The sequence below is a fragment of the Hyperolius riggenbachi genome, chromosome 1 (assembly GCF_040937935.1).
Source record: "Hyperolius riggenbachi isolate aHypRig1 chromosome 1, aHypRig1.pri, whole genome shotgun sequence".
NCBI classification, from domain to species: Eukaryota; Metazoa; Chordata; class Amphibia; order Anura; family Hyperoliidae; genus Hyperolius; species Hyperolius riggenbachi.
In genome coordinates this window covers 447028258-447047126 of record NC_090646.1, presented here as the reverse complement: position 1 = coordinate 447047126, position 18869 = coordinate 447028258, and the positions used below count along the sequence as shown (strand labels likewise).

Below are 18869 nucleotides of genomic sequence, written 5' to 3'. Positions count from 1 at the left end.
AAAAGTGGTACATCGTTGGAAACGATCGTTCGTACCAGGCTGGACATGCGCATTTCACTTTTTCTCCAAGGAACTTTACAATTTTATGCGCAGGCGCAATAAGTGCTTTTACGTGGTGTAACGTTCGTTCTAACGATGTGATCGTTACACACTTTTTACAACTAACTTTACTTCGGTCATTCTTTCGTCAATTAAAAGATCGTTCGTCGTTGACAACGAACGATCCTTGTCGCATGTGTGTACGTAGCATTAGAAGTAAAAAGAATCAGCAACTGGAATTTTTACTCAACCTAAAACAAAAAAAAGGCAAGTGCTCAATTCCCCCCCCCCCCCAGTTGGTAAAACCACCCCAGTCCTTCCAAAGAAGCAGCCGGAAGCTCCATGGCCACTCCCAGCTGTGCTGCCGTAGCCCACCCCGGCAGTCCTTAGCTACCCCCAGTAATGTGAATTGGTACCCTGTTTCCCTGAAAACAAGACATACACTGAAAATAAACTCTAGCATGATTTTTCAGGATTTTGAGGGTGCTTGAAATATAAGCACTACTCCAATAATAATTGCTAGTTTCAGCTCATCAAAAAGTAAATGTACGTAGTGTAGAGGAAGGTATGGTATACATGTAAAAAAGACAAATCAATTAGCAGTAGAATGCCGCAGGACATGATGACAGTATTTGAATAAATTCAGATTTTTTTTAATCAAGAAAAAAATTTAGATTATTGTTCATGGAAAAATAAGACAAAGCCTGAAAATGAGCCAAAACGCATATTTTAGTTCAACAATTAATATAAGGTACTGTCTTGTTTTCTGAGAAACATGGGTAAAATTGGGTTCTTGTGCTGTTATCTATTTACCACAATTTTAAAGTTACATTTTCTGCTGAAGCTTATTTGAAATTGAGGCTCCCCAATGGTCCAGAAGAATGGACCAATGGGAAACCTCGGTGGAAAATTCAAACATGCTCATGGCCAGGTCTCCCAGTTTGTATTAAGGATGCAATGAATGAGTACAGGGGAGTGGTATTTCTGCAATCAAGAAACAACAAGGATCAAGAACAAAAAGAGGAGTACTGGGAAATATTGCCGTGCTGGATTTCAATAAATTAATTTCAAAATCAGGTATGTGTGGCTTTATTTTATTAATTTGTTTCGCATAGCTTAGATTTATTTTTCCTTTTAAATCTTTGTTGTAAGTAAGGGTAGAAACTTTCCATTTTACCTATTTGCCTGTGCGGGGCTGGCTATATGGTCACGCTTTACTAAGAGGGTGCCCATATAAGAATATAAGCCCCTATGCGCACTGGAAGTTAGGATAAACCCTTTGTACCTGTACTCTGTACTGGTTAAGGGCTCAGCCATTGACATAGGAGGCCAGGGTTCGAAATCCTGGTTAGGGTCAACATCTATTGAGTAAGAAGATATTGGGCAAGACTCCCCAACAATGCTGAGTTGCCTACTGCACATGCCCTTAGTGGCTGCAGCTCTTGAGTACTTTGAGACCAAGAGGAAAAAAAGCGCAATACAAACGTTAGGATTATTATTACCTCAACATTGGGAAAAGGGTGTCTTCCAAGAGGGTGGAGATCGTGCCTCTGGTCCCCTCTTACAAGGTGCATCCTCAGTGTTGAAGGTGAAGTAAATAAGTATTTGTTAGGGGGTAGAACTCTTAAGTGCCACCTTTATGATCACCCAGCCAGCATGGTTTAAAGGTTACTAAAGTTTGAGTGTTGTTGGGGAAGATCTAACTTTTTGTCATCTCTTTTTCTTGGGGCTTAATTTAGACTATGTAGAGCATGCACATACCAGTTTATTCCAGGTTTCTCCTTGCTGCTTGTCTGGGTTAGAAAATACAACCTTGGACACCACACACGTCCATGCAAAGGCTAGTGCAGCAGCTGAGCCACTACTTTTGCTAAAAAAAAGAAAAAGGAAATACATATACATAAGAAAACCAATACTTGCACATATTTAAGTAAATAATGTTCTCCAGCATTATATAAAGAAATGATGTAGCACATTTCACCTGGGCTCTACATTTTTGTTTCCCACTCCAAATGCCTGGAGTGACTGCAGCAGATTCTTAGCTGCTACCTCTGGCTGAGACTCCACCAACTGCTGGATGGCAGATTGCAATGCTCTGCGGGATGCTGCATCTCTAGAATATAGAAATAAGTGCATTAGAAGAGGCTAAAATGGTTTCACAAGAGACCAAATAAAAACTTAATGGACATGTACCTGTATCGATGCAACGTCAGGCAAAACAACTTGCAGAGTCCTTTCACAGCAACCTCTGGTAGATCTGCAAAGGTTAAAACAAAGGGTCATATATCGCAAAACTACTTCTACACATGCCAATAATTGGTGAGGTTTTTTTCCATACAGACATGTGAAAAAGTAAGAGCAACTAATGGGAACGTCACATTTTTTCACGTTCGCACCAGCCTCATAATATTGGTAAAGGTGGTAAAAGTGAACACATATCATGCACCTTTACATTTTGTAGTCCATTCCGTAATTTAAAAAAAAACAACACATAAATGGAATCATTTTCTCTGTTTAGGGCCCGTTTCCACTTGTGCGGTGCAGAATCGCCGCTGATTCCCCGCTGACGAAATCGCATGCGGGTGCGATTCCGCATGCGTATTTTACCGCGATTTCACATAGGTTAGTATTGATGCGATTTTAACCATGTAACTGCCTGTGTGATTTAACATTACTTTCTATGCGAAATCGCAGTAAAGTATGCATGCCAAAACCGCATGCGATTTCCCTATTAAATACATTAGCGGCGATTCGCATAGCGGTGTGCGAATTCTGCGGGGTCTACCGTGCAGATTTTTTCTGCACAGAAAAACGCTCAGAAATCCTGACAAGTGGAAACAGGCCCATCCACTTGTATTGTCTATGCGAATCTGCATGCAGGAAACGCATGCAGATTCGCTCTAGTGGAAACGGGCCCTTACTGTATACAACAGAAATTTGTGATGTTCCCCTCAATTTCTCTATTTTCTCCTATACCCTACTTTAGATGGAGTTATCAGGAATTTGTACTGACAGAATACTAATACACATGAAACTTTCACCACCTATAGATACAAGGGCTATTCACTGGCCAATAGTCAACTCGTGTGACAGATCATCTATTACTTCCTGGTGAGGCATTAACCAAGGAGCAGTATTTACTTTACTGACTTGCACCAATTCAATGATGATGAGATTTCAGGAGATAGCTAGCCTTCCATCAGAAGTTTAAGCCCCATCTACACGATACGATTCTTTGTGCGATTCAATTACGATTCTATTTACGATCTGATTAAATACGACATGTCCGATCGGGATTTGATTTGCCATTGTTTTGCAATGGCAAATCGAATTGAATCGGATAGAATCCCAATCGGACATGTCGGATTTAATCAGATCGTAAATAGAATCGTGATTGAATCACACAAAGAATCGTATCGTGTACATGGGGTTTAAAGTTGCACTATTTTCTGCAATACAAATCTATGTGGCCATCAATTCCCCCATTCCCATTTTTTTATTAGGTTGGAAATGTATTGGTCAGCTTTATAGTTAATAGATCAATGTGATCAACTCACTAGAAAAGTCAGAGAAATATGAACACTTGGCCACCTGAGGAAGAAAATTTGATTTTTTTTTTTGTATTCAGTTTTCTCATTCATTTTTGTATGTCTTAAACATTGTAAAATGTGCAGTTGATCCCTACCTTTTCCGGTAATACATGCTTTAAGATCACCGAGTATTTGTCTGCGTTCTTTCACACTGGCTGTTGTGACCTTTGCTGCAAATTTCTTCAAAGTGTCCTGTGCCTATAAACATTTCAAGATGGAAAAAAATGTTTAAATAAAGTGGAAACGGACAAAAAAGTGATACATATTCTGTGATATAGTACTGATCTAACCCCATTTCCTATTATTTGCACAACCCAAAAATGATTCACATTACTGGATCACATACAACACATACTGTAAAGGAGCCTCCTATTTTCCAAAAGCAGTAGGAACTATGCCTCACTTGTCATCAACAATAGCATTTAGCTGGGATTAAAGTCATGTGGGTTTAGCAGAGTTTTAGGCAATGCGTTAAATTCCTAGCCACAGCCTGTCTTACTTAATATTCATCTGGATGAACCAGGCTTGGTAATCACTTTATATCCTCTGTTGCCAGCAGCTGTTGTAGGTGCTGCAATGTTCAACTTACTACAGAAATGATGCACACCCTAAAGGAGACATTTTTGTCTTATGTCTTGAAACTCAAATAAGGTTTTTCTTTTGGAGCAAGTTGTCTAATTTAAATGAATGGGAGACCTGAGCTACATTATTAGGAGGAATAAGACAAGACGAAGAACATTTTTTCCTGGCGGACTCAAAGCACAAAAACAGCTTTTCTCCTAGCGTGCTCAAAGAGCCAGAGCTGCAGCCACTAGGGTGCGCTCTATAGGCAGTAATGGTGTTAGGGAGTCTTGCCTAAGGTATTTTCACTGAATAGGTGCTGGCTTACTGAACAGGAAGAGCCGAGATTCGAACCCCGCTCTTCTGTGTCAGAAGCAGAGTCCTTAACCAGTACACTATCCAGCCATTGGACCAGGTCCAGCATCTGTGCTGCAGTAACAAAAATCATACATTAACCAGTTCACCCCCAAGGGTTTTTATCCTAACGGACCAGAGCAATTTTCAGTTGTCAGCGCTCCTCCCTTTTATTCCCTAATAACTTTATTACTACTTATCACAAGAAAATGATCTATACCTCGTTTTTTTCGCCACCAATTAGGCTTTCTGTGGATAGTACATTTTGCTAAGAATTTTTTTATTCTAAATGCATTTTAATGAGAAAAACAGAAAAAAAAAGAAAAAAAATCATTATTTCTCAGTGTTCAGCCTTTATAGTTTTAAAATTAAACATTCTCCTGTGGATAAAACAAACCCGTTTTATTTGCCCAGTGGTCCCGATAATTAAACCGTTTAGATTATGTCCCTACCACAATGTATGGCGACAGTATATTATTTTGAAATATAAGTGGTTATTTTTCTGTTTGTTCTGGCCATAATTACAAGCCCCTATGTAATAAATTAAAATTAATTTTCCCCCATAAAATATAGAATAAAAAAAGCTGAGTCCCTAAGGCAACTATTTTTTTTTTTTTTTAAGCTGATTTTTTTTTTTACAAGTGTTTTTTTTTGGGGGGAGGGTTGGAAGTGTAATTTTATTAATGATGTGTATATACTTGAAAATGTATGTATTTTGTAAGTGTAATATACTTTTTGGCCACAAGATGGCGCTGGTGAACACTCATAGGACGTGTTCACTTTTTTTTTTTTTTTTTTTTTTTTTTTTTTTTTTACACACTTTATTAAACTGTTACATTTCCTGTTTATGTGAATGGACGTAGCCGCTGTTCCCGGTCACGTCCATTCACTCCAGGCACTGCGATTGGGTAGAGGACTGTTCAGTCCTCTTCCCCAATCGCCCAGCACGGGATCCCGACGGTAATGGCGGCGGTAGCGGCGGACACACGGCGGTAGCAGCGGCGGGAATGCGCGACGTATTAAAACGTCATGTTGCTGTTAATAGCGGTAAGCATGACGTTTTAATACGTTAGGATGGCGGTAAATGGTTAAGCAGTGGAATCTCAGTACAGGACTATTTTGGTCAGACTCCACCCTTAGGTGAACACTTTTGGGAGTTTAGAAACATCTGAGGTTTTATTTAGCCACAGGACTTTTGAAAACAGGGTGAAGTTAGTGACTATGGATACTGGCAGGCTGTAGTTAGACATTAGAGTGAGAACAGGTTTAGGCATAGGGTAGGGTTGAAGTAGACCCAAATTAAAAATACAAGATTTCAGAAATAAAATCTATTTTCTAAGTTATAATATTAAATAGCAGCCTTTTTTCAGCTGCATGATGTCAAATCTAAAATATTTTACATTTATTGAAGGAACCCCTCCTTTCCTTTCATATTGCCGGGACAGAATCCGGCAAACTGGTGGAGTAGGTGGTTTCCGGCAAGGAGCAATTGCTAATGGCTGCCACCTGTATAACCCTAGTTACGAAAAGAAAAGGGTGAAAAGCATGCACTGAAATGCTCATAGGCTTGAAAGAGTGTTTATTTATCTTTGTATCAGGGCTGTGGAGTCGGAGTCGTGGAATCGGGCAATTTTGGGTGCCTGGAGTCGGAGTCGGGAAAAAATGCACCGACTCCGACTCCTAATGAATTTGTAACTGTAATTAAAATAGAAAATATGATAAAATGTTCTTTTTTTATCTCAAAAGTTTTTATTGGTTTTGAATATAAAAAGCGATACAACTGTGCAATATCAAAGTGCATTTTACAGATAACAACTTAGTGCAAATTTAAATTCAGTTTAAGGTACAACAGAATCTGCAAAGGCAGGAAGCATTACATATATAAACATTGTGGATATCAGCAGCACTAAGGCAACAATTGCTGATATCCCCAGTCAACAGTTAACTTAATGGGATAATATTAAAAATAGTAGACCACCGCACAGAAGCGGTGGTTCAAAGATCTTGACAGTTTGTACCTGTCGAATTTTTGTGTAGATCAGGGGTCAAGAGGGTGTTAAAGTTGGTCTTATGAAAATGACCCATGAGCTACTCCAGAAGTATAAGAGGTGTTATATGGCTAGCTTCATTATTTAGTGGATCATCCTGATGGGACAGTAACCATCAGGGAAGAGGTAGGAGAGAGAGAAGAATAAACAGAGGGGGGAAAGGTGATAGGAGGGAAGGGATAAGAAGAGAGTGGTGCCGAGCAGTATCTATCCCACCGTGATGCTGTATTTCAGTGCATGGGTGGTGCCCAGGGAGGCCTTTATTAAGTTATACAGCTGTGAAAGACGCAGGAAGCCAATGGGCATAGTGTACAAAGTAAGGTTTCCAGACCTTTTCAAACTGCAGGAGAGTGTCATTTGTTATAGCTTTCATTCTGTCGAAACAGAGGGCGTGACAAAGGTTGCATTTAAAGGCGTGTAGAGGAAGAGCTGGGGATCTCCAAGAGCGGGCAATTACACGCTTGGCAGCGAGACAAATGTGCATTAGTAATTTATGTTGGTCTTTAGATATGTCTGGGGGTTTAATACCCAGTAAGGCCACTTCGGGGAGTTTGGGGATCTGTAGTCTAACTGAGGAATAGATTACCTGATATACCCTACTCCATAATCTGCGCACTTTTGATGATAAAATGTTCTATTTCTCAGATAATAGTCATTAAAAATAATGTATATATACAGTATATATATATATATAGTAATAGCTGTGCTTAGTCCACAAAAATGAAATAAACCAATCAAAATTAGTTACTTGTGCTGCTTCAATAAAGCAGTCCCCGTATTTTTAAGGTCAGATATACATATCTGATTGTGACTGTATATATGATGTGTACACAGGAATCTCTTATATATGTTACGGCCAGAACCCGTAGTGTGGCCACTTCGCGTTCTGGCCAGCCACTTCGGGTTCTGGCCGGCCAATGTGCGAAGTGGCCGCAGCGCAGCGGCCAATGTTAGAAATGTTATGTTTACGCCGTGTCGCTGCGGCCAAATTTATGACAACCTTGCTTAATTTAATGAAATATAGCCGGCGGCAATGTAATAGATGAAGCCGCTGGCTTTCGCACTGCCTCTCTCCTCCGCTCCCCCCAGCCCCCCCGCCTCTCTCCTCTCCCGGCCTCCCATACAATAAGTAGCAGCCGGCAGGGACATGCAGCCGGAGAGTCGTTCGTCACGGCTGGGGCAGCAGAGCGGGGAGGCTGCAGACATTGCTTCTGCCAGCACCCGCTCTGCAGGAACGGAAGGATTCCCCTGTCGCGACGAACGACTCTCGGGGACACGCGTGTCCCCGCCGGCTGCTACTTATTGTATGGGAGGCGGGGAGAGGAGAGAGGCGGGGGGGGGGGGGGGGGGGGGAAGGGGAGAGGAGAGAGGCGGTGCGGAAGCCGGCGGCTTCACATTGCCGCCGGCTATATTTAATTCAATTAAGCAAGTTGTCATCAATTTGGCCGCAGTGAGATGGCATAAACATAACATTTCTAACATTGGCCGCTGCGCTGCGGCCACTTCGCACATTGGCCGGCCAGAACCCGAAGTGGCTGGTCAGAACGCGAAGTGGCCACACTTCGGGTTCTGGCCGTAACATATATACTAAATAACATCTATGCTGTAAGAATAAAGCCTGATGTGCAGCTGTGTCACTAATAGAGATGGTCAATGAGATGGAAATAATTCTGCACTGATGCTGATTTATGCAAATGTATGCACTCCCTTTGCTGATGAAATCAAATTTGATGTTGTTAAAATTTGGTTTGGTGACTACAAATTAAAGGGTACCTGAGGCGGATGAAAAGTAAAGTTTTATACATACCTGGGGCTTCCTCCAGCCCCCTTCAGGCTAATCAGTCCCTCGCTGTCCTCCACCACCCGGATCTTCTGCTATGAGTCCTGGTAATTCAGCCAGTCAGCGCTGTCCTGCCGCATGCCGCTCCCACAGCCAGGAACATTCTGCACCTGCGCAATAGTGCTGCACAGGTGAAGTATGCTCCTGGCGGCGGAGTGTGTGCATGCGCACTAAGCCCGACTGGCTCAAGTACCTGGACTCATAGCCGAAGATTTAGGTGGTGGAGGAGGACAACGAGGGAAGGATTATCCTGAAGGCGGGTGGAGGAAGCCCCAGGTATGTATAAAACTTTAATTTCATCTGTCTCTGGTTTACTTTGTTACACAGTAGTACTATACTCTACATATGCACTCTCCACAGAGCTGCAGGGAATCCACTGAGAATGCTGTGCACATTGAACACAGAGGTGTTGTCTGTCACCCATAAACCTTGTTCAGATTGTGCATGAAGAATGTGTAATAGAGGAAGAATCTCCTCATTCCCCTGCAGAGTACCTGCACATCATTCTTACATGTACTCACACTTACATTGCCTAGGGCCTGATAGATGTTCTTTGTTCCGGTTTGTACCTTTTACAAGTACTCTTACCAAGGACTAGTTTTAGTCTAAAGGGAATAAATATAGTAGTCTACATATCCTTCTCACTTCAGTTGTCTTGTAAAATTCCTAAGCATTGGTAGTTAAGAGACGAATTTCATGTTACATACTTTTAATCAACAAAATTGTAATATGCAAATTAGAGGAGTCGGAGTCGAGGAGTCGGAGGAATCCTAAACTGAGGAGTCGGAGTCGGTGGATTTTTGGACTGACTCCACAGCCCTGCTTTGCATGTGTCAGAGTGGTGCAACTAAATATTTTGAAGTAAAAAAATGTTTAGTATGGGTCCGCTTTAAGGTGCATATACTTCTTAAAATTCTGTTGATTGCCAGGATTGGGACTGAATCCCTGGGCGACATTTAGGGGGACAGTTCTGTACAGATATATTGGTAGCCTCCAGGCTAGCAACCCATTCTGTTGCTATGGAAAAAGGTTGGGGCCAACAGCACAGCAGACAAGGGGATGAGTAAGAGAAAAATGCTTGCACTTGTCCAAGACAATCTGATACACTGATCACTCGCTAATGCACCAAGAGGGATCGGGGCAGCCGTACAAATGCAAAATTCTCAGCAGATGCAGCCCCAACTGTCCAAAAACCATCTAGCTTGTGTACAAGGCTTTACAGACCATAGAGGAAGATGAGACTAATAAGGCTTGGCAGTAAATGAGAAGGGGAGGGTAGGTATCAATTCTGTCCTACTGTCATAAACAGATCAGCCACAACATTGAAAGCCAACTAAAAGATGTACAAAAAAATCTAACGGATTTCCTTTACAATGGGGAATACTGTCAAATAGCAGAGAACCCTGTATGCGTGGTTCTCATGAAGAATTAATAAGGCTCTCTTTTAGGCAAAAAATACATCTTCTGCTCCTTTCAACCATAAATAGTAAGTTTTAGCTGTGTTTGTTTGTTTGTTAAGTTGACAAACATCTGTCATTAGGGCTTCATTCAATCCGTCACATAACTTATGACTGCTGTTATCTGATACCACCAACATACAGACTTGCTTAGCACACCCTCACAGTCATACACCATTCCTCCACAAAGCTTTTTTCAGCTGGGTGGGGTAAGGCAAAAGCCATATAGTAAAAACCGTAGGGTGGGCAAAGTGAGTGGGCCACATGTGGCAAACTGAGGCTGCCAAGCTCATTCCCCAGTGGTGCATGGCAGCTTTCCAGTGCTCTCCTATCACTATTACTGATAGGACCATTTAATTGACAGACAAGTAGTGATAGGAGGATTCTAGTGAAAGGCAGATAGTGATGGGTGCATTATAGTAAGTAGGCAGATGGCAGCCCACATTGGCCTTAATTCACTAAGATCATGCTAGAGATAATAAGGCAAGAGAAAACTTACCTCCACACGTGAGAGAGTTATCTTACCTCTTCATTCCTTAAGTTACCTCTCCTGTAGTTAATTTACCTCCTCTGTAGGTAATTTACCTCCTCTGTAGGTAATTTACCTCCTCTGTAGTTATTTTCACATGCAGCTAATTAAAGCGGAATATAACCCTGCATTTCAACTTTGCTCTAAAATATTATTTACAGCATATTATATGCAAAAAGCATTTTTTTTTTACTAGACCAGCATTGGAAGGGTTAAACACAGAGGTTTAAAAGTCCTGGAGAGATATGCAGAAGTTCAGATAGATACATTCTATTTAGTTACATGTATCTATTGATAAACAGTTACACACTCTTTGGCTGTCGTCCAAGCTCCTTCTCAGTGAGAGAGATGAGTCACATTCAACACTTATGCTGCATACACACTTGAGATAAAAGTCTCTGGAAAAGGCAAGATCACAGACCAATTTTACCCCCTTCCATGTAGTATGAGAGCCATACTCTACACAGTCTATTCTATGGAGCTGCACTCCCCATCAGATAAAATCTTTGCAAGATGCTGTACACAAAGATGCCCGTACACATTCAAAAGATCATTATCTGCAAAAGATCTCTTCCTGCAATAGATCCATTCCTGCAAAATGCATTCATAGTCTATGAGATCTGCAGATCATCATACACACCTTGTTTAACAGGCAATCATCTGCAGATCAGATCCACCAGGATGGATTTTCAGATCTGCAGATGATTGCCAGATATGCAGATGAAGTCTATTAAACAAGGTGTGTATGAGGATCTGCAGATCTCAGACTATGAATGCATTTTGCAGGAATGGATCTATTGCAGGAAGAGATCTTTTGCAGATAATGATCTTTTGAATGTGTACAGCATCTGTGTGTGCAGCATCTTGCAAAGATTTTATCTGATGGGGAGTGCAGCTCCATAGAATAGACTGTGTAGAGTATGGCTCTCATACTACATGGAAGGGGGTAAAATTGGTCTGTGATCTTGCCTTTTCCAGAGACTTTTATCTCAAGTGTGTATGCAGCATTAGATACATTATGTAAACAAAATGTATCTGATTCAGCTTCGGATGCGTCTGCAGAAATCTAAAGGAACTTTAAAGCCCTGTGTAACCCTTCCAATGCTGTTCTAGTAAAAAAAAAAATGCTGGTTGCATATAATATACTGTAAATAATGTTTTAGAGCAAAGTTGAAATGCAGGGTTATATTCCGCTTTAACAGCCTGTCTTTAACTCTGGAGTTATTTTAAGGATTGGAGAGTTAATTTAAAGACAGAAGAGTTAACTTTAGGCTTGCCTGAGGTAAAATGTTTCCTGAATACTACATGCCTTATCACCATGGTAACAACTCTAGAAGAGTTATTAAAGACAGGAGATAAGTTTAGTGAATTGAGGCCATTATCTCAACTTCCACGTTCCCATGTGTCTCCTGGAAACCATAGTGAAAATAACGTAATAAATAAAATGTCTTTTTACAATATTAATTTATAACTGATTTAGTCAATGCGTTGCCTATCGTAAAATCTTTCCTCTCACTTATTTACATTCTGAAATTTATCAACGGTGGCCACATCTTTAGCCCTGGCAGGAGATCACTGCGGAATGTTCATTTACTAAGGGACCTTTTACACTCATGTGTTGGTATGTGTTAGTACGCGTTTTTTCCATAGCAGTGCATTGTGAAAAAGATTTTAGTTAAACCGCGTATAGTGGGAACTGTGCCATAGAAAAACATGAGCATTACTTTTCTTTCAGTTATAACTGAGTTCTTGTACAGATAGACATACTGCTTGCTTGGCAGTTGGAAAAATCAGTTACTTCCTACAATGCAACAAGGTTCACAGACAGCAAACCATCAGGACCATGGGCCTGACATCACACTGTGGGAGGGGTTTCACCACAATATGAGAAAAGGTAAAGATTTCTTGTGGACAAGGTGACATGGGCTACTGACTGGGATGTAGTTTAATCCTGGGTTAAAGTTCCTCGTCAAGGCCCATACACATTGCTGACTCATGTTGTCCAACAGGCAACATTGCTGGGCCAACACTGGCAGACGCATAGTCAGATGTGTAGCTGATGATGCACTCTGCTGGGGGGGGGGGGGGGGGAGCGCAAAGACAATGGAGTTGGCCGTCACTCAACCACGTAGATACGCTGGGCAAATTGCTTGCAGAGTGGCTGTCCGGTGCCACCGTGCACACGCATGACTATCGGCTGAGGCGGTTGTTATCGGCCACCTCAGACGACTTTGATCATGCATGTACGAGCCTTTAGTGGCTGCAGCACTTTCCTCTCTTTCTCTCTGCCCATCGTACAATAAGGCCTAGGTCAGAAAAGGTGAAACATTGCACATAATGACCATATTCCCAAAGAGAAGGGAAAGAGAGCACTTGAGCACCAAGTACCTGGAAGATCTACAGAAACTAGGTAAATTAAATAATGCCTGGACTTTGTGAATGGGGAATGTGTTGGAAATAAAAAATAGGAAGGCTGTAAATTTAACCTGCAAACTAAGGGCATAGCTGCAAAGAAAAACTTTGATGGGACCCTCTCATCCTAAGCATACAGCAGAACACAACTCCATCTCACCACATGAAATCCCACTCCTAACAGAATATACCTCCCATCTACCTCACTATACATCCCACTATTTCACACACATCCACCACCTCCCTCAATGGTATTCATCCTCACATTCACCCACCACAATATATGGTAATCACCATATAAGCCATGTACACTTTTCTCTCACATGTGGTCAATAGGAGAGAAGTGGTGGGGAGGTTGGGTGACAGAGTGATTAAAGGATGTCCGAGGTGACATGATGAGATAGACATGTGTATGTACAGTGCCTAGCACACAAATAACTATGCTGTGTTCCTTTTTTTTTCTCTGCCTGAAAGAGTTAAATATCAGGTATGTAACTGGCTGACTCAGTCTTGACTCAGACAGGAAGTGACTACAGTGTGACCCTTACTAACAAAAAATTCCAACTATAAAACCCTTTCCTAGCAGAAAATGGCTTCTGAGAGCAAGAAAGAGGTAAAAAGGGGAATTTCTTATCAGTGAGGGTCACACTGTAGTCACTTCCTGCCTGAGTCAGGACTGAGTCGGCCACTTACATACCAGATATTTAACTCTTTTAGGCAGAGAAACAAAAAAAAGGAACAAAGCATAGTTATTTGTGTGCTAGGCACTGTACATACACATGTCTATCTCATCTTGTCACGTCAGTTCGGGTGTCCTTTAAAGGGACACTGCAAGACTCACCCCTTTCCTACACACATACTAAACATTCAGGTCTTGTGCCCATGGTCCTCACTTCTATCCAGGGCTGTGGAGTCGGTACAAAAATCCACCAACTCCAACTCCTCAGTTTAGGATTCCACCGACTCCTCAACTACAACTCCTCTAATTTGCATATTACAATCTTGTTGATTGAAAGTATGTAACATGAAATGCATCTTAACTGCCAACGCTTAGGAATTTTAAAAGACAACTGAAGTGAGAGGGATATGGAGGCTGCCATATTTATTCCCTTTTAAAACAATACCAGTTACCTGGATATCTGGCGGATCTTCTGCCTCTAATACTTTTAGTCATAGACTAAAACTAGTCCTTGGTAAGAGTACTTGTAGAAGGCACAGACATGAACAAAGAACATCTATCAGGCCCTAGGCAATGTAACTGTGGGTACATGTAAGAGTGATGTGCAGGTACTCTGCAGGGGAATGAGGGGATTCTTCCTCTATTACACATTCTTCATGTACAATCTGTGTTCAATGTGCACAACATTCTCAGTGGATTCCCTGCAGCTCTGTGGGGAGTGCATATGTAGAGTATAGTACTACTGTGTAACAAAGGAAACCTGAGACAGATTAAATTAAAGTTTTATACGTACCTGGGGCTTCCTCCAGCCCCCTTCAGGCTAATCAGTCCCTCGCTGTCCTCCTCCGCCACCTGGATCTTCTATGAATCCAGGTTCTTGAGCCAGCTGGGTGTAGTGCGCATGCACACACTCCGCCGCCGGGAGCATACTACACCTGCGCAGCACTATTGCGCAGGTGCAGAATGCTCCTGGCTGTGGGAGCAGCACACGGCCGGCCTGCACTGATTGGCTGAATTACCGGGACTCATAGCAGAAGATCCAGGTGGCAGTGGAGGACAGCGAGGGACTGATTAGCCTGAAGGGGGCTGGAGGAAGCCCCAGGTATGTATAAAACTTTACTTTTCATCCATCTCAGGTAGCCTTTAAAGAGAGACTGAAGCGAGAATAAATCTCGCTTCAGACCTCATAGATAGCAGGGGCACGTGTGCCCCTGCTAAAACGCCGCTATAGTGCGGCTTAACGGGGGTCCCTTCACCCCCAAATCCCCCTCCGTAATGCGGGGGAGCGCTTCCTGGCTGGGGCAGGGCTAACCGCAGCAGCCCTGCCCCACGCGCATCTGTCAGCGCGTATCTCCGCCTCTCCCCCGCCCCTCTCAGTCTTCCTTCACTGAGAGGGGCGGGGGAGAGGCGGCGATGCGCGCTGACAGACGCGACTGGAGGCAGGGCTGCAGTCGTTAGCCCTGCCTCCAGGAACGACCAAATGCACGACCAAGTCGTGCTGGGGTGGGTTTGGGGGTGAAGGGACCCCCTTTGTGCAGCGCGATAGCGCGGTTTAGCAGGGGCACACGTGCCCCTGCTAACTTTGAGCTCTGAAGCGAGATTTATTCTCGCTTCAGAGTCTCTTTAATTTATAGTCAAACCAAATTTTAACAAGATTTTAAATTATTTGATTTCATGAGCAAAGGGAGTGCATACATTTGCATAAACCAGCATCAGTGCAGATTTCTATCTCATTGACCATCTCTATTAGTGACATGGCTACACATCAGGCTTTATTCTTACAGCAGAGATGTTATTTAGTATAGAGATTCCGGTGTACACATCATATATACAGTCACAATCAGATATGTATATCTGACTTTAAAAATACGGGGACTGCTTTATTGAAGCAGCACAAGTATTTTTTGATTGGTTTAGTTCATTTTTGTGGACTACGCAGAGCTATTACTGTTTATATACATTATTTATGATGACTATTATCTGAGAAATAGAACATTTTATCATATTTTCTATTTTAATTACAGTTTAAATTCATTAGGAGTCGGTGCATTTTTTTCCCAACTCCGACTCCAGGTACCCAAAAATTGCTCCGACTCCACAGCCCTACTTCTATCGAGTCAGTGACTGTCTTCGTTCTAGAACTCCCTCCTCTGTACTGGCAGCCAACAGACTGTGTAGTGTTAAGTATTCCAGTGCTAAGACACAGTCACTGGTTGGCATAAGTGGGGATGTTACTGCAGGCTCCACCACTCTGCTATCTAATGTCCCTTGATCTGCTGGTAACAAATCAATCACTTTCAAAATACCAGACACTGGCCACTTCCTGCACCACAGAATGTCACTGCTTTAGGCTGCAATCTATTTATAGGGACTGTGTCTGCCCCTTGCAGTCTGACCAACAGGATGGTGCAATCAAGCAACTGCAAACACCTCACCCAGAAAGACTGAAAACAGCTTTCTCACAAAGCTGCTTTTACTCATGTACAGTACTCAAAGCTAGTATGGTTTGGGCTCCCAAGTGACAAAGTAAATAGGGAAATTGCTAATGTGATTGGGTGGACAGCACTAGCAACTTCTAGGTTTCAGATAGGTTGTAGTAATAATACATTCACACTATTCGGCTAATTAGAATGCTTCAAGTTGTAGACTTGCTGTGATTGGAGAACTCTTCCCTATGTACTTTCTCCCTGGGTCACTTAAACCATAATAGCTTCGAATGGAACAGAGTGGAACGATGGCGAGAGACCAGAAGGACTGAAGGGGGCTAAAAAAAAGCCCCAGATAAGTAAACTGGGCATAATCCTTTATCAATTATTACGGAGCTAGTACAGTTGAGGTGAGCCAGGGAGAAAGTCTATAGGGTACAGTTTCCCAATCACGGCAATGTCTACAAATTGAAGCATACTTATTGGCCGAATAGTGTGGATGCATTATTACAACCTGACACCTAGTAGTTTGTTAAATGGTAAAAAAAAGTATCATGTTTAGATGATACATGCTTAATGGTGACATGTTGTGGGCTTTGTTGCAAATCAGTCTGTTGGCTCTGAATGAATTAAAAACTAGGGATGGTCAATGATATGCAAATAATTCTTGAGAGTAGATAGATTAAGCAAATTCTGCATAAAAATGTATGCAGCTTGAAATGGACTAATTCAATTCCACCTTGGCAGGATTCGATTGGTAAGTTTTTAAGCTACAGAAGTTTGCATAGGCCTGTTTGAACTTGAAATAATATGCATTTCATTGACTATCCCTAGGTTACACTAAGTCCACATACTATACATAAAAAGACCCACACTTTACCATTGGAAAGGATGAGAATTGTCACGTTTATCTCTACTGTGTCCAGTTAGGGGCCTATTTCCACTAAGTGGCGCGTCATTTTCCTAATCGGACCCAGCGAACGTGCTGCTTCGATTTAGCCATGCACAACTATAAGTATTGGTGAATTTCTACGGAAAACTATGGCATGCCGCCCATAACTGCACCAGCATGAGAGTCAGACGGCAAACCTATTTTATGAATAGGCAGCATTTCCCAATCCAGCTCACATGCAGGAAAACCAGGGCTGTGGAGTTGGTACAAAAATCATCTGACTCCAACTCAAACTCCTCAGTTTATGAAACCACCGACTCTGGCTCCAGGTACCCAAAATTGCTCTGACTCCTACTTCACAGCCCTTACATGGCTATGGAATGGGTACAAAAATCATCCAACTCCGACTCCTCAGTTTATGAAACCACCGACTCCACCCAATCAGGTTAACTGAATTTCCCTATGAAGTTTCCTGCTGGGTCCCTTAAACGAGACTAGCACTCTTTTCCCCAAGTGCAGCAAACACTGCCACAGTCTGCTGGGGTGCCCAGCATATGTGTGCTGTATGGACATGCTGTCACTCCAGCCCTCGGTCTGTGCAGTGTAATAAGCATTAAATTTGACCAGTGCAATCCGGAATTAGCAATGTCTGAACCAGAATCCGCATAGGCTAATCAGATTCAGAAGCTAAAAGCAGACTGAACTCAAAACCTCTCTGCTCTATAAAAGACACAACAGCATAATAACCTTTAAAGTGTGCCAGAGAATGGTACACTACCACTAATTTATACTTACCTGAGCGCCAGGTAAGTATAAATTAGCGCTAGTAAACCATCTCAGGTTCACTTTAAGTGTACCTGAGATTTAAGCCCCATGAACACAGATGCGTCCCTCGCCGTCCTCCCCAGTGACTCCGTACAGCCACAATCAGTCACTGTAATCTGGCTCAGTCTCGCCAGTCGGCTCTTCAGCGCATGTGTGGCCCCTCCACGCATGCGCAGAAAAGCTAACTGACGCGACTGAGGCAGATTACTGGGACTGATTGCGGCAAAACAGAGACACTTGGGAGGACAGCGAGGGACGCATTGATGCCCATGGGTTGGAGGAAGCCCCAGGTAAGTATCAAATCTATTTATTTTGAAATACCAGGTACACTTTAACCTCCTTGCTGGTTATCCCGAGCTCAGCTCTGGGTAACCTGCACAGGAGGATTTCTCAGGCCCCGCTGGGCTGATTTGCAAAAAAAAATTTTTCCTACACGCAGCAAGCACTTTTTTAGCTGCGTGTGGTACGCGATCGCCGCCGCTACCCGCCGATTCACCGCTAATCGCCCCCCCCAGAGTCAGGCTGCGCTTAGGGGTGGATCGGGATTCCCTCTGACGTCCCGACGTCCATGACGTCGGTGACGTCATCCCGCCCCGGCGACCGGGGAAGCCCTGCAGGAAATCCCGTTCTGAACGGGATTTCCTGCTTACTCTGATCGCCAGAGGCGATCGGATTGGGTGGGGGATGCGGCTCGCTACATGATTTGAAATAAAAATAAAACTAATGAAAAAAACTGCTGCGCTGCCTCCTTGCCGGCGGGAATTGGACCGGCAAGGAGGTTAAAGAAAAACATTTCTTTGTTGCAGCTGATACAAACCCTGAAATAAATCTGCACTGTTTATACTTCCTGCTTTAACAGAAGCAGACATATTGTTAACATCCTGCGCTTTAAAATGAGTTATGCTGTGCCAATCAGATGACACACGGGAGATATCAAATTACAACTTGTGATTAGACAGGCTTAACCCTCTAAATACATACAGGCTGCATTTCTCTATGTCCTGTGCAAGAATTCAAGTCCACTTTAATCATCAACTTCTGAATCTATTCGTCCCGTGCGACTGCACAAGTTTGTTTTTACTAATCACCAAGACTGTAACAAGTAGCCTTATATTGGTGCCTAAGTGTAACTGGAAAGTTTACACAGCTTTATTCTCATTTTATTAATTACCATTGCTTATCTTGATCATATTACAAAAACTTCCGAGTTGCTGAGA

The 18869-nt window shown here is 42.6% G+C and overlaps 1 protein-coding gene across 1 annotated transcript in view; it reads right to left on the bottom strand.

Moving 5' to 3' along the window:
• GCN1 (GCN1 activator of EIF2AK4) overlaps nucleotides 1-18869 on the bottom strand; it is a 111336-nt gene that overhangs the window by 92141 nt on the left and 326 nt on the right. The window contains exons 2-5 of the mRNA XM_068238718.1: nucleotides 3725-3827; nucleotides 2233-2296; nucleotides 2021-2152; nucleotides 1801-1909 (exon numbers count right to left, since the gene is read on the bottom strand). Of these exons, the coding sequence (XP_068094819.1) occupies nucleotides 1801-1909; nucleotides 2021-2152; nucleotides 2233-2296; nucleotides 3725-3827 (408 nt within the window). The remainder of the gene's footprint in view (nucleotides 1-1800; nucleotides 1910-2020; nucleotides 2153-2232; nucleotides 2297-3724; nucleotides 3828-18869) is intronic.